Source organism: Columba livia, chromosome 9 (genome assembly GCF_036013475.1).
Source record: "Columba livia isolate bColLiv1 breed racing homer chromosome 9, bColLiv1.pat.W.v2, whole genome shotgun sequence".
In the NCBI taxonomy this organism is placed as follows: domain Eukaryota; kingdom Metazoa; phylum Chordata; class Aves; order Columbiformes; family Columbidae; genus Columba; species Columba livia.
The window spans coordinates 16,983,619-17,009,266 of record NC_088610.1 but is presented as its reverse complement, the minus strand read 5'-3'; the positions used below and the strand labels follow the sequence as shown (position 1 = coordinate 17,009,266).

General features: G+C 41.4%; 1 protein-coding gene and 1 long non-coding RNA gene across 10 annotated transcripts; one reads left to right on the top strand and one right to left on the bottom strand.

Moving 5' to 3' along the window:
* The first annotated feature begins 589 nt into the window (after window positions 1-589).
* MFF (mitochondrial fission factor) lies at window positions 590-24,371 on the top strand. 9 transcript variants are annotated; one of them, XM_065074025.1, is made up of 10 exons: window positions 593-813; window positions 3,498-3,736; window positions 5,357-5,574; window positions 6,454-6,626; window positions 7,493-7,581; window positions 11,526-11,600; window positions 15,111-15,269; window positions 20,591-20,653; window positions 23,277-23,361; window positions 23,716-24,371. In XM_065074025.1, exons 3-10 carry the CDS (start codon window positions 5,358-5,360, stop codon window positions 23,845-23,847), a joined length of 993 nt encoding a protein of 330 aa, XP_064930097.1. In that variant the 5' UTR covers window positions 593-813; window positions 3,498-3,736; window position 5,357; the 3' UTR covers window positions 23,848-24,371. The 9 variants fall into 9 exon arrangements, with proteins under 9 accessions (XP_064930096.1, XP_064930099.1, XP_064930101.1 ...); XM_065074024.1 differs by lacking the exon at window positions 3,498-3,736 and having other exon boundaries at window positions 590-813; XM_065074027.1 differs by lacking the exons at window positions 3,498-3,736; window positions 11,526-11,600 and having other exon boundaries at window positions 590-813.
* LOC110361126 (uncharacterized) lies at window positions 21,693-25,643 on the bottom strand. The gene is made up of 2 exons (XR_002417495.2): window positions 25,180-25,643; window positions 21,693-23,580 (listed from the first exon to the last, which is right to left on the bottom strand). It is a non-coding gene; the product is annotated as an uncharacterized LOC110361126 (long non-coding RNA).
* Window positions 25,644-25,648: the final 5 nt, after the last annotated feature.

Genomic DNA, 25,648 nt, shown 5'->3' with positions numbered 1-25,648 from the left:
CTCCACAAAACGCTCTGCTTCTTGACAGGCAACACGTAGGACGCAGGCAGGTTTTGAGAAGCGGTTTCAGCAGGACCGAGCCCGGGGCAGGAGCGGCCAGGCGCTGGGGTCGAGGCGCTGAGGTGGTCCCTTCGGGCACCACCAGTCACTGCGAGGCTGAACCGCGGCGCCGTGGAGCACCAGACCCCGGCTCCAGGGCAGCTTCAGGCTCCCGCGGCGGCCCGTCCCTCACGCAGAGCGGGAGAAGGCGACGAGGAGCCGCGGGGACAGTTAAACAGCGTCTGTCCGCGCACCGGCCTGTGCCGCCAGCTGCCGCTCTGCACGCCCGGGCTGGAAGCGGGGCCGGCGCCCGCCCACTCCTTCCAGCCGCGGGCCGCCGTGCCAGCGGCACCGCTCGCTCAGCATCCCCCGCCGTCCGCCTGTCCCCCCGGCTGCAGGGCAGCCCCACGCCCGGCCCCACTCCGTGACCTTCCACCGCGGCCTGCGGGTACCCCCAGCGCGCCTGCGCCGCGCCGGCCTGCCCTCACTAAAAATGGATGCCCTCCGGCTGTCTCGCACGTGAGGCACCAGCGAGAGCCGCTTCCGCCCTCTTTCGGTCACATGACGCGCGGTCGCCGGCTCGGCAGCCGTTACGGGCGCCCGATGGGGACAAACCGGCCGGTGTTTGCGCCTCACCTGAGGAGTGGGTTGCGGGCACGCCGCGCTGCCTAACCGGCCCTGCCCGCGGGAGGCAGTGCGAGGGGCCGGAGAGCGGCAGCAGCGGGCCGGACAGGGTAGAGCAGGGGCTCTCCGGGTGCCTTCCCGCCGCTCTGGGTGAGTACGGGCTGCCGGGGCCTGGTGGCAGCGTCTCCCGGTTGTCCCGGGGGGTTAGCCTGACCGCGGGGCGCCCCTGGCAGCGGGGAGCGAGCCCGCCCGCCTCCTGCCGTCCCTGCCGTCCGCCCCTCAGCCGGATCGTTCCCCAGGCCGTGTCTCTCAGCCCCGCTCCCCGCGCCGCGGCCTTCCCCCCACACACACCTCGGGCACCCTTGCGGCCCGTCGCCGTGTCAGTGGCGGCCCCGTCCCTCCGGTGCCGGCTGTCGCTGCCCGACCCCTGCGGCTGCCCGGGCTCGCACGCCCGGTGCTCCCGGCACCTCCTTCTCCGCGTTCCCGGCTGGAAACGCTTGAGCAGCGGGACCGGCGCCCTCGCAGCCGCCCGGCCCTGCCGGGGGTTGGCAACGGCCCAGGGCTGGCGTTTCGGAGCCTCGGGCTGTCCGGGCTCGGGCCGCGCGGCGGGCGCTGGTGCCGGGGACACCGAGCGGTGCGGAGCCCGCTCGCCGTGCGCCTGAGGGGGCAGCGAGCGCTCTGCATGCTGCCGCAACAACAGTATTTGGCTGTTTATGAGAAATGGTTGACAAGACTGACAATTTTTTTTTTTTTTCCTAACGTTTCTAGTATTTTTTTCTGTGAAAAAAAATATTTTGCATTAAAACCTTCCACTGGAGCAAAACAAACTTGAAAGAATGCAGCCTTTAGGATTTTGTGATCCCATGGCCTTGTTGATGTATAATATTGTTTTTGTTCACATCATCCTGGTGCCAAGGAGATGGAGTAGGGTATTTTAAAAGTTCAGCGTGTGTAGCTGCACTGTTCAGAACAGCTTTCAGCATTTAGCCTTCACCTAGCTCTCCTTTATTTCAAATTGTTCCATCAGAAATTTGTTATTTCATAGTATCTGATCCTGAATGCCTTTGTGATATATGTTCTGACAGTTTTAGGGTCCCATAAGAGGGTCCTTTCGGTTTTACAATACATTTGTTTATCTTTGTTCTAAGTCCTCCTCTAGCACTTTTACTTACCAAAGGATATCCAGGCGCTTGCCAAAGCAGCGGTTTGTAGCTGCCATTCTCTTGAACAGGCTGTAAAGTAGCCGCATCGGGACCAAGCAGCACTACAGCTGGAGAAGTGACAGTGGCTTTGGTGAGGGCTGTGACACCAGCTCTGAGCCCAGTGCCGGCACAGCCATGCTGTTACCAATACTCATCCTCGTATATCTCAGTAACTCAGACATCACGCTGTGCATAACATTCCCGGTTGCAGCACAGATATGGCCAATGTCTGATTATAGCCAGAATCCTGACAAAAAGTCATCCTTCAGATTCACGTGCATTGCTTCATCTCTGTCTCCTCTGTTCCTGTTCTGGTTTAGGAGACAGGGGAAGGAGGAATCACTATGTCTTTCTGAACATGTGTAATTCACCTTTTATCTCTTTCTCTCTTCCCTTATCCTCTGGATTTTTCTCCTTCTTTCCTTTTTTTTTCGTTAAATGTCACTGATGCTCATTTGTGCTTCAGCTGCTCTCAGTCCCTTCTTTATCCTGTATTTGTGATTGTATTTTTACTGCCTCATCATTCTCAGACTTCTATTCTCATGGCTCTTTAGAGCTACTTAGTTCTGTAAATATCAGTTTTAAAATCCTCCTTCTCTCTGATTTATTATTAATGTCTTCTGTAAAATGCTTTGTGTAGCAAGGACATTAGAGAAAACAACTTTGAATTCTGTTCTCTTTAAATAGTTGGGGGGGTTTTAACAAGCTTCATTTAAATATTTTTAAGTTTTCTGTTGCTGAAATCTCACTGTTCCTTGTTTTGCTGTTCTCTTGTAAAGAGGGGTGAAATTGAAATAACTGACAGAAAATACAATTCTCAGTGACACAAAGTAGATGAGAAGTAGGCAAGAGTAGGAATAGGTTGAGGTATTGGATCTATAGGTCCTTGTCAAGTACAGCTAAACACACACAGTGATACTTACTTTATAAAGAGTTCATAAAGTGACTGTTCTAATGCTGTCCTTTTGTGTGTGTGTTTTACTGGACGGCTGGAAAGCGGTTGTCATGCAGACTTGGGTACAAAAGCAATGCCAAACTTTAGGGACACTGTGGTGTAAACGCTGCTGCAGTGTAGCGATACTTGATAGCAAAAATTAGAACTGTACAGATATTGCAAAATGAGAAGGTAAATAGGCAGTGAAACAGTTTTTCTCAAGTCTTATGAGTAATAACTATTATTTGAGCTGCTGCCAGTAGATATTCTGGGTGCTTGAGGTTCTTAAAATTCATCCTCTTTATTGACATTATGATTATTACTCCTATCGATCTGGAAGTGCTTTACAGATCACAGACCATGTTTTGAAATGAAAAGCACCCTTTTGAATGTGGAAATGTCGGAAGATTATGTACTTTGGTCACACCACTGCCTGATCTGGCCAGTGTCTTGCTAGAGGGGCAAATGTGGCTTGCAAGACCAAAGGGCAGGGCCCAAAACATCTCAGTGAAATCTTAAGAATTTTGAAGTGACAGAGCTGTTTAAGCACCTCTTGAAGTCCTATAAAGTGTTTATTTATAATTAAGCAGGTTGTTCCAGTTCCTTTCACTTGACACATACAAACAGTAAGAATTAATACAGATAGGTTAAATCTGCATGACTTCAGGTATTTCCTTTTTAACTATTTTTTTTTTAAGTTTACACAGAATGGTGACCTTGCCTTCTCCCTGGCCCCCAGTCCTCCTTCTGTGCTGCAGTGAGACTTTGAGATGAATGAGATTCTTCCACTTGATCTGTGGTGACAGGAAGTCCTGGAAATAACACTGAGGATCCCTGGATGGATTGCCAAGTGGATCTCAAATATGCTAAATGTGTGCCTGTAATACAGTGTTACACAATCAAGATCCTTCTGTGTTCTTCTTTCTGCTGTCTGAAGGTTACTATTAGATTGAGGTTTTATAATAAATATGGGAAGTATTCCTTCTGCATGACAGTGAGAAGAATGGCTTGTGGTCCATCTCACCTGCTGCGTAGCTGGTCTGCATTGAGGCACTTTGTTTGCAAAGTTCTGTGTGTTCTGCTTATGAAAGCACACACACAGCAACAGACACAGCCTTGCTGCCAAAAATAGTAACAGAATGTAGTTGCAATTATAGTGGCAAAGCCTGCCTTTTTGCCAGGGTAGATTACTTCACATAGGCAACTACTTCAAGCAATACCACTAAAAGATTTCTTGCTAGAGTAAGCTATGCTTCCTATAGGCAAATTTGCCAGGGTAACTATACTTACATATTGTGTGCGTGTACATATATGTATAGAAATACATATTTATCTCAATCGCAACCCTAAAAATAATGGTTATCTCAGTCTGAGCTGCTGGCAGAGCGCCCCAGCCATCAGCCGGATAAGAAGTTTCTCACAGCCGTTTATTCCCTGCAGCTCAGGGGCTCTTCTGGGAGCCTCTTTCCAGCCCCGCTCTGACTGCAGCTCTGGGTTGTCCCTGTCTTAACTGAGCCCCTGACCATAACCTCCGTCTGAGCCATCAGCAAGGTCCACTAACCACTACTTCTGACAGCTGTGTGTGTTCCCTTCCAGCCCACCTCCAAGTGCAGCTCTAGGATTTCTTTTTCTTTCAACCTTAGATCTAACCTCAAGTAAACCCGGTTATCTTAGTCTTTCTCTTCGATATGGCTCCCAGCAGTTGCCACATTAATAAGTTTCTCACAGCCCAGTTTCTAGGAAATTCGCCCACTGCTTCACATGAAAATCCCTTTGTTTTTTAGGAAAATGTGTATATGAAGTATTGGGAAAGCCTTTTAAGTTTAAATAAAGTCTTCTTCTCTCTCTGCCCGTCTTGCATCTGTTCTGAAAAAGTAAGATTTTTATTTACAGAAAAATTCAGAAGTGAGAAGTTTACAGAATTGCTTGTGATGGGAACAGGTGATGAATATGTGAGGTTTTCAAGCTGATTTGACAGGCTTTTGATAGGGAACTTTGTCCACGTAAGATGGAGTGAGATCTGGGTGACTGACAGCAAGCAGAAGGCTGCCGCCCAGGCTGAGCCTTTTCTTTTGTTCCCTCACATCAACATGCAGTTTTGTAAGACTTCATCCATTTTTCTCCAACACTGGTTCACTGGATCTGTGTAAATACAGATGAATATTTCTGATGTCTTACCAGTCCTGAATAGCTTTCCTACCAATCCCAGCAATTCTTTTTGGTTTGTTTGATTTTTCTTTTTCTGCCAACCAGCATGGGAATAGTGCGTTACATGCAGAATTTCCACATTTTTTGGTCACAGCTCAATTTGAAGACCCTCAGTGCAGCTCTGAGCGTTGCCTGCAACATCACTTGGTTCTTCTGTCAGTGCCCTCAAATCTCAGCTCCTTGGGACTACACTTCCTATGAATTTTGTTGTGTAATTTGTTTCTCTAAATAAGTCTGTTCAGTTAGGATCATCTGCCACACGCCCAGTAATCAGAACAAAGAGTTCCCTTTACGCACTTTCTGCTCGTTTCCTATATTGCTATCACAGCTTTTGGTTTTCTCTTCCCAGAATGAGTGGGGCCGCGTTCCCATCTCCAGCTGCCGAGATGGCAGAAATGAATCGTCTTCAGTATGAAATGGAATACACGGAAGGAATCAGTCAGCGCATGAGGGTCCCAGAAAAGCTCAAAGTAGCTCCTCAAAATGCTGACCATGAGAAGGGCATCCAAGAAGGGTTTCCAAATGCCAGTGTAACTATGCAGGTTCCAGAGCGGATTGTAGTGGCAGGTATGTCTGCATCTCAGTAAAAGAAGGATAGGTTAAAATTTAAATTAGTTCCCCAAATTTCTGGGTGGAAAAAATATATATTGATACATTTTTAAGATAACCCATAAAAGGCTTTCTGGTTTAGAAACAGTTATTGCTCCTCAACTTAGGAAGTTCCTAAACTCTGAAAATGTTTCATGAATAGTTTTGCTGTAGCTTGTCGTAGAGACAGTTAATGAACTAATTGTGAAGATAAGTTTAATTTCTGACTTTTCAACTTACTAAACTCTTTCTGGAGAAAAAAACCATATTGATTTACACCTAATTTTTCTTAATTAACTATAACAAGTTTGGGGGATGTACTCTATATTAGCCATGCAAAATGTATTTGATTACAATCAGAATGGTAATTATGTTAAGGATCTGTCTGCTATTTGGTGCACTCTATTAATACTTTAGTATTTGTAGTCATGGGCTTTACAGTGAGAGACCTGGAACTGCGGAAGGCCTTACAATTTGCAAAATGCATGACACGCATGTATTTTATGCTTTCAAAGAGTGGCATCTTCACATCCCTCGTCACCATATTTCTAAACAAATACGCCTTTAATAGGACTGTGTCTTGAGATTAAAAGTGCCCTCCTTGCAGTAACACCTGATGTTGCTCAGGATTACTCGGGATCATTTTTCTCAGAGAAACTGCTCAAAAAACTGTCAATTAATGTGGTCTTTATAAGAGTTTTAACCAAAGTTTTTAACATACATGCCCTGTTAAAGAAAGGCGTACTTAATTATTTAGCGTAGTCAGGGGAAGTAACTGATGTGATGTCTTTGAACTTGAGCATTAGCCCTCAGGCCTCAGAACAGCTTGCTTTCTATTGACAACTGATGTTCTTGCAGGTGATAGTGGAGACATTCCATTTTCCAGACCACCAGACCTTGACCTTCTTCAGTCTACTCCATTCAAACCACTGGCATTGAAAACTCCTCCCCGTGTTATATCTCTTAGTGATCGACCGCTAGATTTTTTGGACCTAGAAAAACCTCCACAGCAGACACCTCAGAGTGAAGAGGCTAGTACTTGCTTTGCTTTTTCCTTAGTTGAGAAACGTCCACTAAAGAAAGTGTAAACACCAATGAATTCTCTACTGTGTTGCAGATCTACTTGGTGCTACCATTAGTTGGGAAAATACAGAAATAGTTTTATTAGCAGTGTAGTAGTTCTAATTATGACTTTGAAGATCTGTATTTAACTGGAATATGGAAAGGGGTTTGCACATCCAGGAAGATTACCCAGTACTTGCAAAAATAAAGTCATTTTTAGAACTACTCAGAATACTTTTAACAAAAAATCCTTTTGATTGAAGAGAGAGCTGCAAGATTTCTTTAATTTGCGGGTTATCAGAAAACAAACTCAGATTCTTTTAATGTGTAAACTTAACCCTTGGAATTCACAGCCAGCTGATATAACAGCACATAGAATTAGTGAGTTTCGTTAAAATTCTGAAAACTGACGTCAGAGAATGGTGTAACACTGGCATCCAGGTGGATGGTGTGTCGTTGACATCTTGAAAATTGCAAAATATTTATGAAGCTTCATATTCTATGGACTCATAAAATACAGTAGAAATATATCTAGTGATAGGAAATAATGTTAAATATAAAATTGCTTTCTTACATAATCAAAGTTCTGTTTGTTCATACTTTTGGCATCAGATCATATGGAGAGATAATGACAGGACTGCAATAAGTTTGGACCTTGGTTTTGCAAGAACCAGCATCAGATCCTGTCATCGTTTTTTTTCCTCCCAATCACTGTGAAACCCATGAAAGCCTTTGTATCAAAGTCAGATCTAACTTACAAATCTTCAAGGCAAGTTATTAAGTGTCTCCTGGAATTCCCTGCCTTTTATCTCCCTCTTTCTCCCCTTTTACGCAGGTCCGCTCAGTGGGAAGACTGAAGAGAGAACGTTCCATGAGTGAAAATGCCGCTCGACAGAATGGCCAACTGGCCCGAAATGATTCTATGTGAGTAGAGCAACAGTGTCCAGGGGCAAAATTACAGCTTCGTTACATATTTTCACTGTTCCTTATCTCCTAATTTTTTTTTCCAATTTTGTATATTGCGGCAAGTACATAATTTTAAATATCATAAAGCCAGCATTTTTCTTAATTTCTGTGCTTTTTGCTTAGTGAGGCGACTCATTTGTCAAGTGTTTTCTTGCAGTGGATGGGTGGGAGTGTTTGTGGGCTCACAGTTGGTTTCACCAGTTATCACAAATTGTTACTGCAGAAGATTTTTTGGTTTCTGAACTGGTTTAATATTTATTTTTCCTCGAATTTTCAGGAAATGGAGTTCTTTGTGCATCAAAATATTCTCAGTTCTCTCACTGTTGCTATTATAGTGGTTTTCATTCATATGCATTTCCTCATAATCATTCCTCAGAATAAGTCATTTTTCTTTGGTGTCAATGTACTCGATGTATTGGAATCTGTGAGTATATGTCTTGATCTTTTGAGACCAAAATGGTAAATAGCATTTAGGATTGGAAACTTCATCTGTTTATACCATCTGAGGTAGGAAGTCTTATGATGCTTTCTGAAGACATACAGATCTGTATATTTTTATTAGATATGATAGTCTTTGATTAATCACAGTCTATTCTGAGCGCCAGCATCTTTTCACCTGGCTAGAACTATTTTTGCAATGTACCACTTAAAACTCATGTATAAAAGATTGCTAATACAGCTACCATCAAGAATACTTCCCTTGTTGAAAGGATCTTAGATTTAAGACGTAAAAGATGGTATTCATCTGTCCCAGTGTAGACTGTATGACACTATTGCTAAATCACCATAAACTTAATTCTCAGTAACTACAGAGAAATAAGTGCATGACCTACTTAGGGTCTACCTATTATAGCCTAAAATAGATCAACTGCATTATGTCCTAGAAATGTCTGTTTTCCTATGTTTACAGCAGGGGCACTAGGAGCTACTATATCTACTACATATCTGTCTACTCGTTGGTTCATTTGTCTAGAACTGGTTGAAATGTACATTGATGCATGTTCTAGACATAATTTTCCTTCCCTTCCTCTAGATCTTCATGGAAATATTGTTGCATATCTTCCTCTTCTTTCTTAATCAGACTTTTGGGTCGTACAAGCTTAGAGATTGCACTTGTGTCAGTACTCAAGTCTGCTCAGTCATATATATTCACTGAGCTGGCAAAACCACATTTACATTCTTAAGCTCCTGATCAGCTCAGTCTCCAAATGTTCCAGTGGCCTACTAAGTGCCCAGGTTCCCTGTGGTATTGGTCATGCAGTTATGTCCCATTGGACTGGAAATACTGGAGTTTCATTGAAGAAATGGCCTTCACATGCCTGATAGTTTGCATGATGCACGCTGGAATAGATGGTCTTCATCTGATGGTAGCTGCTTGTGAAAAAGTTTACTCCTTAGATGTTACGAGCTCTGTTTTGCCATTCCACTTAAAGGAAAAACAGCTGGAACGTGAATTCTTGCAACATTTTGAAATCACTTTATCCTTGATCCCCAGGTTAGTAGTTTTCCAAAAGTCAGGGGCTGTGTCTGCCCAGCCAGCGAGCTGGGAAACTGGCAAGGTCAGCTCTGACTTGATGTATCCAGTGGCTGTCATGTTTTTTGCATACATTTAGACTTTGAATCTCAATATTCTAAATCTGTAAAACTCGCCTGTGTGCTTTGTTGTTGCTCAGTAGCTATAGATAGAATTACTGTTTTATAATGGTCTGAATATTATTTGCTGTCATTATTAATCTACTAGCAGTCCTTCAGTGGCTTAGCAATACAATGTGCTCCTGGAATCCTCAAAATATAAAAAGCATGTGATTAATGGCCATATAACTGGTAGCATGCATGACTCAGTTTATCATTTACAAAAGCCGGGAGATTATGACACATCTGAAGATTAGTTTTCCTCTCTTGATGCCCATGCTAGTGCCTGCTTGATGTCTGTCAAATGAATCAAACTTCCAATGCCAAGCCGTTTCTATTATGTGTCTTTAGGAAAATTATATAAACTTTAGATTGATCCAGGATCTCTTCTCTTTTGTTTGTATTAAAAATGATAGGTGCTAATATTGAGCCTGATGTATCTCCACTCTTCACTGCCCATGTGCAAGAAGCTTTCTTCACTGCAGCATTCCACGCTTGCTGACCTGCAGATAATGTATTTTAGTAGGACTTCATCTGTCTCTTGTCCTCTCAAGTACTTGTTTTCTTGTGACAGAAGTTACGCTCTGCCTAATGTGTAGATCATCTGCTTCAAAATCATTGAGATTCCTAAAAATGGCTTCTTTTTCTGTCATTGCTTCTTCTGACTCGGTGTGTTCCAAAAAAATAAATCACTTTGATCATGCTGCAGCATTCTCAGTGATGCCAAGTCTAGAATTCCTCCCTCATGGATGATTTGTCAGTCTCCAAGTGGAGAATGTGTCTGTGTAGCTGGTGAACTCGCAAGAGAATATTCTGTGAATCCAGATTACGAAAACACTGTCTTCAAGGTGGAACTTGTATGGCTCACATAACTGCAGGAAAGCCAACTCTCTTGTACTTGGTGAAAAAGGCTCTTGGCTCTTTTCACAGTATGGGCCCACAGGACATAGACTGTAAACTGCAAAAAAAATTGCAAGCTTCATGTAAATAAAACCAGAATTAGCGTTTCTACAAACAAAACTGATAAGGTGGCATTTTGTTTTCACTGTGGTAGCTACTTAGAGAAGCTCCCCATGTGGAAGTGTTACTGCATGGCACAAAATAGGCAATATAAGCAAACAAACCTGCTTTATGTAAGTGATGCTACCTCAGGTGGTTTTGGGTATCACTTAGCTCGTAGACTACTATCCTTTTGGAGGCTCATGGTAAATGTGACGCATGTCTTCCAAGTTTAGCTTCCTTGTTGATAAATTAGATCACTTAGGTAGTTTAATTCTACTATAGCTGTATTCTTTGCACTACAGAAAATGTAGTTGTACACCTATTACCTCATATCACATTTAAATTTCCTTACCATGTAGAAATATTATCTTTTCCAGTGGTAAAAAAACAAAACCAAAAGAAACCAGCTACTCCTAAAGTTCTTATTTCCAGTGTTGTTGGCTGAAATAAATAATCTTTGTTCTAATTACAGTAATGATACATTTCTGATTCATCAAAACTGTCTTGACTTTTAAATTCTTATCATGTCTAAGTATTTTACTTCTGGAGTAACAAATAGTATGGTACTTGACAAAGATCAGCTCTTCATTTCCTGTGCTTGTGTGAGTCTGGTTCACATCTTCGAACAGGAGGGTCCACATTTTACTTAAAATATTTAATTCCTATCTACAAAACACTTTTTTCTTTTTTTTTTTTTTTTTTAATGTTTATTACCTCCTTGATTCAACTTTCTAATAGACGTGATAGTCTACTTGGGTGCTGTGATGAGGACGCCATTGAAAAGGCACATGGGGCACTGCTTTTTAAAACCTTTGTTTTTTCAACAGGACTATAATACTCAAGTTGTAATCTGGGACGCTATTGTCCCCCTTGGACAAAACGTTCAGAGGTACTGCACAGAATTCTAGAGCTTGACCTACAAAGTGACAAAATAAAGCATTCCGGAATAGGTTATCAGACTGAAGCAAAAGAGCTGGCTGGGCTCCCTGTCACAGTGATGTCTATGTGGTACGAATAGTTGTTTCTTTTCTGTTGTTTTTCTCTCCTTGTCATCCAGTTGCCTGCAGAGACAGTTCTGAGAAGTTTCTGGGAGTTGGGCTTCACTAAGGACAGTAATTCTTAAATGCTTTTAGAAAAACTGAAACTAACAAGCAGGCATCTGCTCGTACAGTGACTATCTGTCTGCGGAGCAATGATGACAGTTCTCTAAATTACAATCTCTCTATTTGTAAGGATGCTTACTTAAGACCTTGCAATTATTATTCAAGGTGGTACAGATCAGATACTGTCCCAAGAAATAAAATGCCACGGTTCCAGTCACCTCTTTCGAATAAGGATTGCACGTAAGCCTAAATGTTACCTGGTATATGAAAATCAAGAGTGGGTTTAATTACATAGCTTTCTGCAATACTAATTTTCTGACAAAGTATCTGTAGTTTAGAATATGAAATTTGGAACAGCCTTTGCTACACTGAATGTGTGATTTCTAATTTTGCTTCAGGGTTTCTCAAACTTTGCCACGTTGTTTCCCTGTTAAAGAACATAGGGAAAAGTACCACTCAGCAAAAGAGAAGGAACAGTTTCAACTAAGAATGTATTTGTAAAGAAAAACTAAATTTCAAAATAGCTTTATTTTGTTTGATTCTTTAGCTGGTTTTGAGTAGCTGGAGAGACAAAGGTTTGTTTTGGCCGTCACCAGCCAATGGCGAGTGCAAGGTTTCCACTTCTGCACTGAAATTCAACAACCACCAAGAGTGCTTTTTCCTTTTCTGCTCCAGCTTTTCCCTTTGAAAAACACACCTCTCCAGAGAGTTCAGTGTAACAGTTTGAGAAATTCTGTTCTTCATGCAAGTCATGGGGGAAAAGGTGATGGTGTGCACGTCTTTAATGAGAATTGACTCTGTCTGTGTGATTGAATTTGAAGTAACCTTGATTAGTTAAATCTGTTTACCTCTCATTTGATTCTTCCAGAACTGTAAGTCAGAGAAATATCTGAAATAAACTCTGTACACATCACAAATGTTTTGAGAAGGTTTAGGGAAGATTTCTGCTAAGCTAGAAACTCTGCATATGTTCCTGTGCTCTTCCATGGTAATTCCTGTAATTCCATGTTGTTTGTTTTGATTCTAAACTCTGGAATTAACTGGTGTTTGTAACCAGGGCGTGCTAAAATATGTTGCTGGAGCTGTATGTAAGAATTCTTTTCAGAGATTTGAAACAAAATTATACCTAGGGCCAAGATCTAGACCTAAGACTGCAAATGGAAGAGAGAAAGGATTCCCCCTTCTACAATTTCTACATGTGTACAATGTCTAGCGATAAGTAGTCATACTAAATGTTACAGAATTTTCCTTATGTTAGAAATTCTTTTTCTTATGTCACCTTGGCTGATTTGTATATCAGATACTTGCTTCATAATACTTCTTCTGCATGGTCTCTGACATAGTCCTAAGGACTACTGCATGTTTACAGGACAATAATTTTGAATCCTGAAAAAGAAAGAAGAAAAATGTGGTTTCTTCCCTTCCACACCCCTGTGTTCCTTAATCCTGACATTTGAGCCCTTCGAAGAATTATTCTCACTTTCAGTCAGAAAGGAAGAGAGAGATCTCTCAAACTACACACTTTGGAGGGTTATTAAAATTAGCAATAGCCTTTATGGAGAAAATGTCATCAATTTCATGTAGCTGTACAGCTTAGCTCATACCCAGGAGCAAATAGATTTAAATAATCTTTTAATTAAATAATTTAAGAAACTAAATAATCTCTTAAGGATTCAATAATTTCTGAAAATGAATGAAGTAATCTCTTGTAACTGCCTTTTCTTACAAGCCACCTATAAATCAAAGACCATGAAGTAGTCCAGGGGCTAGACCGTGGGGTTAGGAATTATCTAGTTTTGAAGTCTGCCTTGATTTTTCTTTATTTTCTACACTTTCTATTTTACCAGCACATGTAACTTTATTCTAGACAATTTTGTGCAGGTTTAGTTAAGTAGCGATTTTTTTTCGGTATCTACTAAAGACTTTCTACGCAAATAACATTACTGTGGTATTTACAGTAATACCGTTCTGGACAACAGGAATTCAACAGTATCTTCTGATTTGCAATATGTCTAAATCCTGTTTGTTACCTTTTTTTAAGATGTTTTTTCAGTCTATTCTTTAAATCTTTGAAGTGATGAACAGGAAAAGTTACTTTTAATGTAAAATATACTGTGGGTCAAACCTTCCGCTCTTCTGTCACTTCCCTCAAGCCAGCAAATCCACAAAGGAGTAGCAATTTTCATAAATTCACTTTAGTGGTAGTATTTCCATACTTGCCCCTGCTACTTGCTATTTTTCTAGAGAATATTGGCATTTCCAGTGCAATTCAAGAGTAAAACGTGTGAGTGTGTGTGACCACCACCAATCGATTGCAAAGCAGAAGTCGTCATAAATATATTAAAGAAATACATAAATATATTAAAGAAAGATGTATTCTGCAAATCTTGAGGAATGATAAAAGCTGTAAAGAAGCAAAGTAGATGTTTATTTGATGTCTCCTGCTCCTTTTTACTTCCTCTTGTCCAAATATACTACAGCAGCATGAAAAATATTTGCTGTGTAGGTAATAACTAATGAGCAGCATCAGTGGAGCAGCAGCCAGTGCTGTCCTTGCCTGTCTGCTGAAGCGCAGGGTGGGTGAAGTGACATCCGTGGAACCTGCTTGCAAACTGTCTTTCAACTGGATTTTCTTTCCTACTCAGTCAGCTGCAGAGTAACTCTATTCAAAATAAGATTATCCATAGAATTATGACCCATCTAGAGATCATCCAAATATCAAACCAACTTCCAAGCACTCAGCCATTAATGCTTTGCTTCATTTTTTAAAAAACCAAGAGTGGGAAGATTGTCATTGTGATTCCAAAAACTGTTGGAACAGAGCACAAGTGGCAAGAAAATAAAATGTGTTGAATCATGGATGCTAATATTGGAGTAAAAACTGTCCTAAGATTTGAAGGGTATAGTGACTCACACTTTGTTTTGCATTTGTGTTAATATTTACAATTAAGTTAAAACAAATTACTTCCTATTAAAAAAAAAAAAATCACCTTTACCTAAAGTTTCCTCATTTAAAAAAAAAAGAATCTTGACATCCGTTTGAATGTAAATAAACAAGAGCAAATCCAAGACAGTTCATCAAAACTAATTTCTGTTTCATAGAGATGAGGTTTGTATAATCCAAAGGGTCACGTTTGAATTTCAGTCCTGTGTATTTTAAATACCATTTTTGCATGATAGTCAAAAACACAGGTCATGTAATTTGTTGTTGCTGGGATATGAATTCTCTGCTTTTTTGGGATTTCTTGTAGTTGTCTTTTAAACTTTGTTCATGTGCAAATCAAAATGCTGTCTTGATCTTTAGTCACAGCTTGAAGAAGAATTTTTGTTGAAGAGGCTCTGTGTGAGATTGGCCTTAATGAAAAAGGCTTGTTTTGAAAAGTGATTATGCATATTTTAAAAATTCTGTGTTTAAAAGACACTTTTCTCATTGATATCACTGAGGACTTGAATACTGACTTAACAGGTACAGATTTAGCTGGGCAAGGACTTTCTAAAACTAACTTGTATAACATCAGAACTGTGTCCTATTGTTATTAGTTGTGTTTGTTTCTGAATAACATATATAAATGTAGCTCATAATCCCTACGCTACTGGAATTTGGGAGTGTTTCCTTATAGTGCTGGGGAAAGGGTAAACCAAAACCAAGCAATAAGCATTTTGGAATGGGGTCTATCTGAAAAGGGGTTTTTTAAATTTACAATCTGACTGTAGTATTTCTCTCTTCATTTACTATGCTCGTACGAACAGTGTGACACCATCACTGCAACAGGCCCGTGTCTGTCCTCCCAATATGTTACCTGAAGACGGAACTAATCTTTACTCTGCTCGTGGCATTTTGTCGTTTATCCAGTCTTCCACTCGTAGGGCTTACCAGCAGGTCTTGGATGTGCTGGATGAAAACCGCAGGTGATTGGTTGTCACTGATTCTGCCAGCTTTTGCTGCTTTTTTTTCTTTTCTTGTCTCCTTTTTAGTCGAGTTCTGTTTCTGTTTACAAAATAAGGTGAAATTACTTGCTTTTGCTTTCCTTTGCTTTCACTATTCATAAGCAATTTAATTGTCCAAAATTCACATTTCAAAAATGCTTCTGTTTCAGTGAACTATAGCATTGTTTTGGTTTCCTTCCGAATAAAAATCAAAATAGGAAGTGTTAGTCCGTGACTGCAGAGGATTCTGCTGTTCCCAGATGATCAATGTTTTTTGCAATTGATACTTGATACTGAGCCTGCGATTTATTAGCCTTGTCTTCTGCTTTTCTGTTGGTGAGCAATGGTGCAAATCAATAAGATTGGGTTGATGTTGTCATAAAGCATTAAAACAAATGTGCAGGAACAGGGTAGAATATTATACAAGACATTGTAGACGCTGCCATTGATAACATGTCAAGACTTCAGGCTGATTCAGTTTATATTGGGAATAGTTATCTCTGGTTGATTCATGACTGATGGTGATGACTTTTCCGGATGCCGAGAGCAAGAAAGGCAACGTATAGTGAGAAGCTCGCTGCTCCTCTGATTAGTGGTTGTCTGGTTTTATGGATAAGCTGAGACTTTGAAAGATAATGAGCCAAAACGAGCCTCCTGGCAATCATCGTGTAGTGTTTCCATTCTCTTCAGCGGAGTTTTGCCCAGTTGATCTATCCTTGCACTGTTTTGTTTTGACACTTCCTAGCATTATAAGAATGGCATGCTTAACACTATAGAAACATTTGGAAAGATGATAATGGCAAGGCTAATTTACCAAAAGCAGTCTTCATTTCAACAGTATGCCAGCACAGAGGCTCAGGTTAAAACTGCACAGTTAGTCTCTAGTGCGGGGCTCGCCAGGAGCTCAGGTTAGAGGAGATGCTCGGGAGGAACCCTGGGAGGAACTGCTCATTCCTGCTGCCGCCCTTCAGCTTGGCCTGTGCCAGGAGCGTCTGTGCCACTCGCCATCTGTCTCTGGTTGCTACTGTCCCAGAAGCACTCTTAAGATTTTGTAGTGTGAAGTTAAAACAATTTGCCTGCTAGTTGTTTTGGCAATGTGACTATCAAGCCAATCTTATTGTGAATATCTGTTTGTGGTCACTTAACAAACTGGCACCTCCCGTAGCTCACCATGTTTGCTGACCTGGCAGTGTATAAATGCAAGTTAGCTGCATAGTTTCCCTTGAAATTCTGTGAGTTGGATTATTAACCCTGACCATGAAAATTCAGGCTGTAGCTGTTAAAATGTTGATGCCTCTCAACAGTTGGACAGCAATACCTTTTTTTTTCCCTTGTCTATATTAAAAATTAGATGGAATTACAGGTTGGTTTTGTTTTACAAAATTAAAGCTCCCATATAAGGAGGAATTCTGCTGTCTGTTAACAATAGCGCTTATGGATACTGTGCCAAGAGTCCTTGTTAAATATAGGCTGAAATTCCAGCCCTTTCCCCAGTCTGCAGTGAAGCTAATGGGTTTTATTCTGGCCTCCATTAAGCATGTTGTGGGAAACATACACATATCCATACATACACTTTCAACTTCAGTTGTCAGAAAATGTCCAGAGTCCTGAATACTTCAAGAGCTGCATTGCTCTTCCTGGTTCAGGTTATTTTTTGACATGTTCTTACTAACCTTCCTGGAAGAAATGGGAAACCTGTTTCTAATCACCTGTGAACAAATAGGTGCCAAAATAATGAACTTTTCAATAAGGTGAAAGTGTGTTCCTTGTGGCTGGGTGTTTAGATACCCACCATTACACTACAGCTGGTGTAGGAATGTGAAATTTGGATGATCCACTTGCATGGTTGCAAAATATTGTTCATTTTAAATTGCTCCAAACCTGCACTTTGTTCTTTTGCTCTGTGTAATGTGCTTTCTATCTCAAACTTTATCTATTTTAACATTTTATGCTTAATACTAGAAGAGATCTTTTAAAATGAACAAGATATGTCTATGTGTTACTCACTGGAAGTATTTTTAAATTGTTTCATGGCTTTTTTTTTTACCAAACGTTTTCCAATCTACTAAGACTGCTAATGGTAGGTGCTGATTGTACTGCTGCAGGTAATGAATTATGCCTAATTTAGCCAGCGTTGCTCACATAATAGGTTATTTAAATGAGCAACAATTTAATGATCACTGTTCACACTATCTTTGCTCCTGCATTTCCTTCAGCTTGGACAAGGACAATAGGTCAGTTTTGGTTTTGAGTTCTAACTATTTTTCTATTTCAATTTCTGTCAAATGACTGTGGGGCAAATCCCTGGTGTCTTTTAAAGACTGATCTTTCATGCTCTAGGCAAAAAAAAAAAATCAAAGCTGCATTTAAGGAGATTTTAGTAATGTATTAAATGCAAGGGAAAAAGGCAATTTTATATCTGAATAGAATTGTGAAATCTGTATGTTATCTGAACTGTTCTTCATCTCTTGGGTCAATACCTTTTTATTTAGCAGAAAAAAGTATGGAAATTTATTACTCTTTCCTTCCTTTGGAATAGCCCTTTCTAAAAAGCCAGCATCCTTCTTTAAAAGCCAAACTTCACCCACATAATCTTATCGTGAGGTGTTATGGGATCACTCTTTATGTTGAGCAAGTGAATGATATTTTCCTGGTAGAACTAAAATGGGATGTGAGTTAGGACCATTGAAGAGGGCTACACAGGACTTTGGATTGGGGTGATATAGTTCAGAAGAAATGAGGCTGGTCTGCAAATGTGACGGAGCCTGGGAAAAGCAGTAGCCTGTTGCTTTATTGAAGTAACCCCTCACAGTGCAGAGAGAAGCGAGGAGAGCAGTTTCATCCAGCCACTGAGTCTTCTACGTGCCAATACTTGCTGGACTTCAGAAGCTGAGCTTTACACCCAGTCCACATGCAGAACATGTCCATGAAGTCGTAGTGCCCATTCTTACAGCCTTTCTGAGATTTCCAGAGCTCTTTCAAAGTACAGCAAGGGGGGAACGTAGCTGCTACCTCTGCTGCACAAGGAGAACGTGCTGGTCTCAGTCTCCTGGGCGCATGCACAGCAAGTGTAGGAGTTGGACCCGGGTACCTGGATTGTCCACACCTTGTTGTTCTCCTCCCAGACCATTGGTTTGATTGCATCATTACTGTGGTATTGACATCACTTGCTCTGTTCTAAGCAGCGGAACACAGCCCAGGACCATTCGGTCATTGTCTTATTGCCTCTTTTCCCACTGTTATTAAATTATATTCTATGCATTCTCATCATGTTTCAGGCTGCCACTGTATTTGCAGTGAAACAGCTAGGTGTTGAGTATACATGGCCTTGCAGTTATGGCTTCTTCTGATCATGTGTTAATGTTTAGGATGGAATTGACAGGAGTAGCCAGAAAATTAAAAGATTTAATGTACTCAGTTTTTTAAAGAAGGCCGTGTATTTAATAACTTGACTATATTATACTAGTGCATTATGTATTTACCAAAAACTTGCTGCTGATTTTGGGGCAAGGTGATCCCAGTTATGAGGCCGCTGTGATCTATATAATGATCTTTTTTTTCTTGATCTATAAATACAAGCAAGTAAAAAGGTGTGGGAGGGGCAGGTGATCCTTTGTGGCCCTCCTGTAAAGAAACCTGAACTGCAAAAAGCAAGAAATCACATGCAGCTTAACAGCCTGGCTGTGTTGGGAGGCGAAGACTAGACTAGTTTAGATTAAGTTCCTGATTTGCACAGATCCCAGCGTGCTCTAGTTTTGTTCCTTGCTGTCAGCCGCAGCTATCTCCAGGCCTGTGGCTTTCCTTAGGAAGGGTAGTGTGAATTAGTTAGTACTGATTAGTTCTGCAACAGCTATGAAACTTTGTTTGCCACAAAACATCACAGGGGCCAAGAATTTCGAGAGCAGCTGAGACCTATTGTTGTCATTACACAAAATTCAAATGTTGTCCTGGGTCAGTTGGCGTGGGAAATGCCCGCTGCATACTGACAAGCTGGTGTTCACCTGCCTGCCAGTTAATTACATGTGATTTATATTTGCACAGAAATTCTGCAACCTGCTGCATAGCTCCTGTTTGCTGAATCTCTTGTGCTTTCTCAGAATATTTAGTTCTAGCATCTGTCAGACAAGACTTTAGACTAGCTGAATTATTTCTCTGATTAAAAAATAATACCTTTTTTGATAACTTTCTGCAAGACTTCATACATTTAGGTGAGAATATTCTTTTATTGTATGTATCAGGAATGAGGTGGCTTTTCTCGTGCGCTAGACAGAAAAACATCATGATGTGCACTTATGATGCTAATCATAGTAGGACCTAGTCCCAGTAAGTATTGTATCACATAACAGAGTTTCCTACAGCTCCTAGATCCCGATCATTTTAAATTAAATTAGTAGTTGTGGTATTTTTGCATGGTTCTTGCTCGTTTTCAGGCCAGGCCATGATGTTCTCCCAGTCACCTCAGCACCAAGCCTCTGCCTCCTGCATGTACCTGCTGTAAAGTTCTTTATAGCTAGATTCTTGTTTACTTTCATTTTTATCTCCTGGAGCATACACGGCTTGAATGCTTGGTACAAATACCTCCTGTTAGCACTGGGAAAACAGAAAAAAGATTTCAGGCTCTTAAACAGTTTGTTACACATCGTGGATACAGGACACTAATCATTCATTACCAGAGTTACTGAAAACACATAGTCCTGGCTTCCTCAGAAGGTACTGCTGCTATTCACATCTTCACATCCAGACACAGAAACTTCCTGTTGCAAAGTTAATGTGTATTACATAGTTGCAGCAGCTTTAAAAGCTCTACCTTTCTTTCTTTCTGGCTAGAAAGGAAAGCAAAAGAAATTGAAGGTTCAACACTTTTAAGCCTGTTCACACCATCTACTTGAAGCTTTTAGTCACTTCTTCCTGGAGAGATCTACCTCTCTTCAGACGATACACAATTCTTACACTGCTAGCCCCAGTTTTCTGAATGACATCTAGCATAGATGAGTAAAGAAAAGACAAATCTCCCCTTTCCCTAGAGGGAGGAGAGGCTGATTAAAAAGGCTTTTGTAAGTATGTCTCTATTCCAACAGCTATATCATCAAAACTTACCTGTGTTTTTTAGCTGCATAAACATTCACTGTTGATTAAATTTGAGTAAGAGAAATATGAAAGTGCAATTTACAACAAAATAGATAATGCATTGAAACGTTATACAAGTAGAAGTGTTTTGATGTTCCTTTGTTCTGTGTTTTACCTCTTATCTCTGTCGTTTCCCGTTTCTGTCTGCGCTCTCTCTCTACAAACACCTGCTGTAGGCCAGTGTTACGTGGTGGGTCAGCTGCTACCACTGCCTCTAACCCTCATCATGACAACACCAGGTAAAGAGTATTTTTTTGCTAGTCATGATCCGCTAATTGAGAGTCTAAAGTTCAGACTTCCATTTCCCTATTTCTAGTGTCCTTATTTTAAAGCATAATGCTCATTTCTGTCCTCCCTCTCAACTCTTGAGGTACTTCAGGCCTTTTCCTTACCCATCCAAACCACCTGCCAAGACCTCACTTGTCTAATAGAGACAATGTGCTGCAGAATTCTGGCTCAAAGGAATGTGTAAGGGGAGACTCTTAAATTACTTTAGCAGTATACCTGAAGTGTTTTCTATTTAGTAGTGAGCTTCATGTTTTTATTGCTAGAAAACCTGGCCTTGCATCACCTTATTTTTCCAGGTGTTCTCAATAACGTGCCTATGATGGTTAGTTGGGGCTGCATGCCTTTCCACCGCCACTGTCTCGGGAGACTGATGTTGTTTCAGTGGAACTGGATATAAGATTGACACGTAATCTCATAGTCAGGATGAAGGAAAAAATAATTATTCCCTTCCGCATCTGTTCCCATTTCCCACTACTGTGTTTTTATTGAAATGGAGATTATATTTGTGCCATGCAGGTGATTCTTCTCTAACTCAGGAATTCAGTTTTTGTAACAGTCCAAGAGGTTCTCTCAGGGGATTTCTTGCTGGTAACCCTCTTGATTTAATACCTGGAATAGTTTGCAAGTTGGTAGAGCAGCAGTGGTGTACTATAACTTACTGTGACTTTAGATTAAATGTATGTGACCTGGGAGGGAGATGCGCCCATCTCACTGGAATTAGGAGCTTCTCTGCTTTTCACAACAGGTAGAATTTTTTTACCATCTACTACAGATTTTAAAATGGCTACAAAAAAAGCCACCTCAAATCTTTTTGGCTTTCAGAGGAAAGAAAACATGCTTTATTTTTGTGTGTGCAAAGCTTCAGGCTTTTTGAAAGTAGAATTGTTCAGATTGTTTTATAATTAACAAGTTTATTTTAAAATAACTTTGATTAGCAATATGAGCTCCACGGCACTGGGGAAATAAAAAATAATTTAAAAAACCCCACACAACAGTTTTTGTCTTTTTAATGTTGCCCAAACTGAAAGAACTACAAGTAGTAAATAGCATAAATTACAGTTAAGTTAATGTTTGAAGTCTCTTTTAGAATGAAAAATGAATAATGGCTTTAATGAGAAAAGCTTTTTCTAACAAAACTATTTGCCAAAACTGTTGTTGGTCTCATACTGTGTTTTTGTAACAGCAGTGACTCTGTTGACAGACAATTGCTTATTTGACTATTCCCTTACTAAAAGCCGTTTTTATCCTGGTGTAACCTGGAAAAGGTTTCCCTCTCCTCTTTACCCTTCAATCCAAAAAAACCCCCACAGACCAAACATAATTAACTTCCTATCTTTTATAGTGCTGCTCAAGGAGCTCCTTGTTATCTAAGTGAGGACTAATGCAACTCTCATCTAGAAACAGCAGTTCTTATTTAGAAACAATATGATACAGAGAAACTTCTGACAAGTTTTCTGCTGGGGGTGTGGAGTCCTGCCTGAGCTGGGCCTGTTCTATAAAATTTGCTGCAAGTGATGAACGAACATTTAGTGCAGGAGCAGGATCTGCACTGAAGTGCGTTCTGCAAGCTCCAGGAATTCTACTCATGTTCACGTTAGTTGAAGTTGTCCATTAACTGTCATTAAATGCTGAACATTCTTTTAGATGTATTTTGTTGTGTGGCATTATTTTCCTAAGATGTTAACGTGTCCTGATGACAAAGCGAATCTAGGGGAGCTAACACTGAAAACCAGCTTTAAGTTCAGAAGTGAGAAGCGCAGTGGTAGGTGCAGCATTAGGAGTTACTTTTACCTGCTGTTTGCTGGAAAAGAATCTGGTTAAGAGGTAGCATTTGGATGATCAAAACAGATACTTTACGTAGACTTTCTGCCACTTCCCAACTCATTAAAAAAATGTGCTGTGTTTAATTACCTTGCCCTGGAGTTAAAATAATGCTTTCTCTGAATTGCTACATTAAGAAAACTGAGAGGTGCTCTGGAAACTAACTTTTCAATGCATGCAACATTCAGTAAGTGGTGACTCTGCACCAGATGATTTATTTGCAAGGTTCTGTCTTTGCCTAAAATACTAAGATTAATGTGACTGAGATCATTAGTCTCAGTAGGTGTCCACTTGGGATATTTAAGGACGTACTGAGCATAAGACACCCAATTCTTTCCCAGTCTTCATTTTATTTTTTTCTAATCTTTTGCAAGTCTCTTGCAACTTCAGCATTTTAGCTCATGCAATTTTCAGGTTTCATTAATCAGTTAAACAACTGGAAACAGTCTTTGGAGAGACCAAGTGACGGCAAGAAGTCTGTCTGCATGGACAATCTTCAAAAATATCAAAACGTGGAGAGCAATAAACCCAGATTCAGTCAAGCACTTACCCACTTCATATGTGTTTGTGCTTTATTTGGTTAGGAACCTGTTGAAAAAGACAACTCTGTAAAAGCTGGAAAATTTAAAAAAAAAAAAAAAAAAGGTTCTCTCTGTCACCACAAAAAATACATCTACTAGAATGTGGATAAAATATGGTACTTGCTAATCTTTGCATGGACGAGACCACTAAGCTATCTCCCTTACTTGATAGGTACGGTCTTTCCAGCACGGATACTCCACTTGAGGGAACACCAGACGACATGACAGTTGTAGATGCCGCTTCCTTAAGACGACAGGTATGTAAAACACAGTAGCTGATTATATTAAGAAAAAGCTGCAGTGGTAAAATGGGGGAGCAGGTCTTCTGTCTGGCTGCAAAGGTGCCTGTAACAGATGTGGTGAGGGATCCCCTCAGTACCTCTGCGGTGCTGCTCTCACGTGCTCTGGGGATCTGCAGAGTCCCACTCCAGATCTGTTCCTCCTTCCCAGGGACAGTAAGCACTGATCGGTAGCGACTGAAGATAGAAAATCAAGTTAGCAAATGTCTAAAGTCCTTCTGTCTGAGATACTAATTTTACATGGCTAATCAGAAGCTTCTAGAAAGTCCAGCAACTTTTAATGAAGTAATAAAAGCCTTTATTTGTTTTTAGATAATCAAACTTAATCGGCGTCTACAACTTCTGGAAGAAGAAAACAAAGAGCGTGCTAAAAGGGAAATGGTCATGTATTCAATTACTGTAGCTTTGTGGCTACTCAATAGCTGGCTTTGGTTTCGGCGCTAGACACAGCTCTGGGAGCAAAGATGAAAATATAAGTTGCAAAATCCTTTGTTTCTGTTTTTGAATTGCATTCTGTTTTATAATTCATACACTGGAAACTTCCACCACAGATAAAGAATTGCAGTGTTAAAGGGACACGTTGTTCAGTTATAATGTATTTAATAGATTTGCATTGCAAACACTTGCAGTTCCTCCTTTGCATGCTTCAGTGTAAATATGGATCAGCCGATATGAAGTTTTCTTCATGCAATGTAAGGACAGTGATCTACAGGAAAAAACACTGGATGTTTTGATACCGTGGGAAGAAAACCAATGGAATGGGTTTGGAAAAAATCTAAAAACAAAGGAGCAAAAATAAGTTTTTATTGTTCTGTTGTTAGATGCAATTAAACATGATTGCACTAGTTTTCCTTTAGTCCGAGTAGTTTGAGGTGTGCCATGTTCAAGGAGTGTGTCCCGTTTCATGAGTATGTTCCTTGTTTCAGCACATGTTCAGGTCAAATAATAAAAGGTATTCTTTGCTAACATGCGGATTGTTCAGAGGTGTGTAATATGTTTTTTTTTTAGCTTTAGTTTTGCAGATTTTTTTTATAAACTACATTTTTAAGCAAGTCAATCTGTGAGTAATCAAAAGATGATGGAGTAAAAGATACTGATGTAGTCTATTTAATAAAACTTTAAAAAAAATCTCAGACCATTGTTTAATATTATTTTATGAAAATTTGAGGGTTCATCTAAACTACGCATCTTTGGAGTAAGTAGCAGTGATTGAAAACTCAGTGATAGTTCCCTGCAGGCTGCAGCCCCTGCGTGTTGTGGGGTCGCTCTTGGGGCGTGTGGCGAGTACGCAGGTACGGGAAGCCAGCCTGGTGTCCCCATAGACTATGGTCAGGTTAAACATCGCCTGGCCAGTCCCAAGATCAACTTCATTTTTGGTGGCTGCTGTCTGAGGGAGCACTGAACCACACTGGGAGCTGCTGAGGAGACCTCGGCCTCCCTGTGTGTTTGTGGCAGCGTTGATGTGTGGGAGAACGTGCAATGGTGCCAAAACAGCGCTTCACGGGGACCTTTCCTGGAGCAGCCAGACCTGGGTTATGTGCAAGCCCATTTCTGAGCTCTTGGAGTACACAGACTGGTGAGGAGGCGATGATACCCGGGGCTGCAGGGGAGAAGCCGAGTGGCTGCTGTCGGCGCCGCGCCGGCTCGCCCTGCAGCGGCCCGGGCCCGGGAGGCACGGGCTGGTGCTGCTGCCCCGAGCGCGGCTGGGCGCAGCTGCCGCGGCGTTTGTCCGGGGCTGTTTCACCGTGTCGCACCTGACCGTGCGCGTTTTCTTACCGTGGGTGTCAACGCGTGCGCCTTTGCCTTTCGGCACAAGACAACACACGGGAAGGGCCGGCTTGGCGCATTTTCTGTACGTTCATCCATTTTATACCGTGACTTGTCAGCTAAAGGTGCCCCGTGAGCTGTGGTGAGGCAGACGAGGGTCAGAGCCAGTGCAGACTTCACAGAGCTCTGCGGGTACCAGGAGGAGATACAGCTGCTTTGAAGGGAACAGACTTTGTCTCGCAAGTGGAAATAAAACCCAAATAACAAATAAAGAGCGGATTTTTAAAAAACCCCATAGTGTGCGCTGTGGCGCTGAGCTGCCCGTTTTCCTCCACCGCGGGCAGGACGGGGCAGCGGCCGGGCCGGCGCCGGGTCCCACCTCGGCGGACAGAAAGCTCCGCGGCTCCCGCTCTCCTCGCAGCGGGGCGCCGGGCGCTGCTGGGCCGGGCGGAGGCCGCTCCCTCCTCCCGGCATGCAG

Bases quoted from the DNA above. Each gene is read 5' to 3' on its own strand.
- MFF (XM_065074024.1), top strand. From the start codon at position 5,358: ATGAGTGGGGCCGCGTTCCCATCTCCAGCTGCCGAGATGGCAGAAATG. The intron at 15,270-20,590 runs GTGATTGGTTGT...CACCTGCTGTAG, and splicing joins GTGCTGGATGAAAACCGCAG to GCCAGTGTTACGTGGTGGGT. The intron at 23,362-23,715 runs GTATGTAAAACA...ATTTGTTTTTAG, and splicing joins CCGCTTCCTTAAGACGACAG to ATAATCAAACTTAATCGGCG.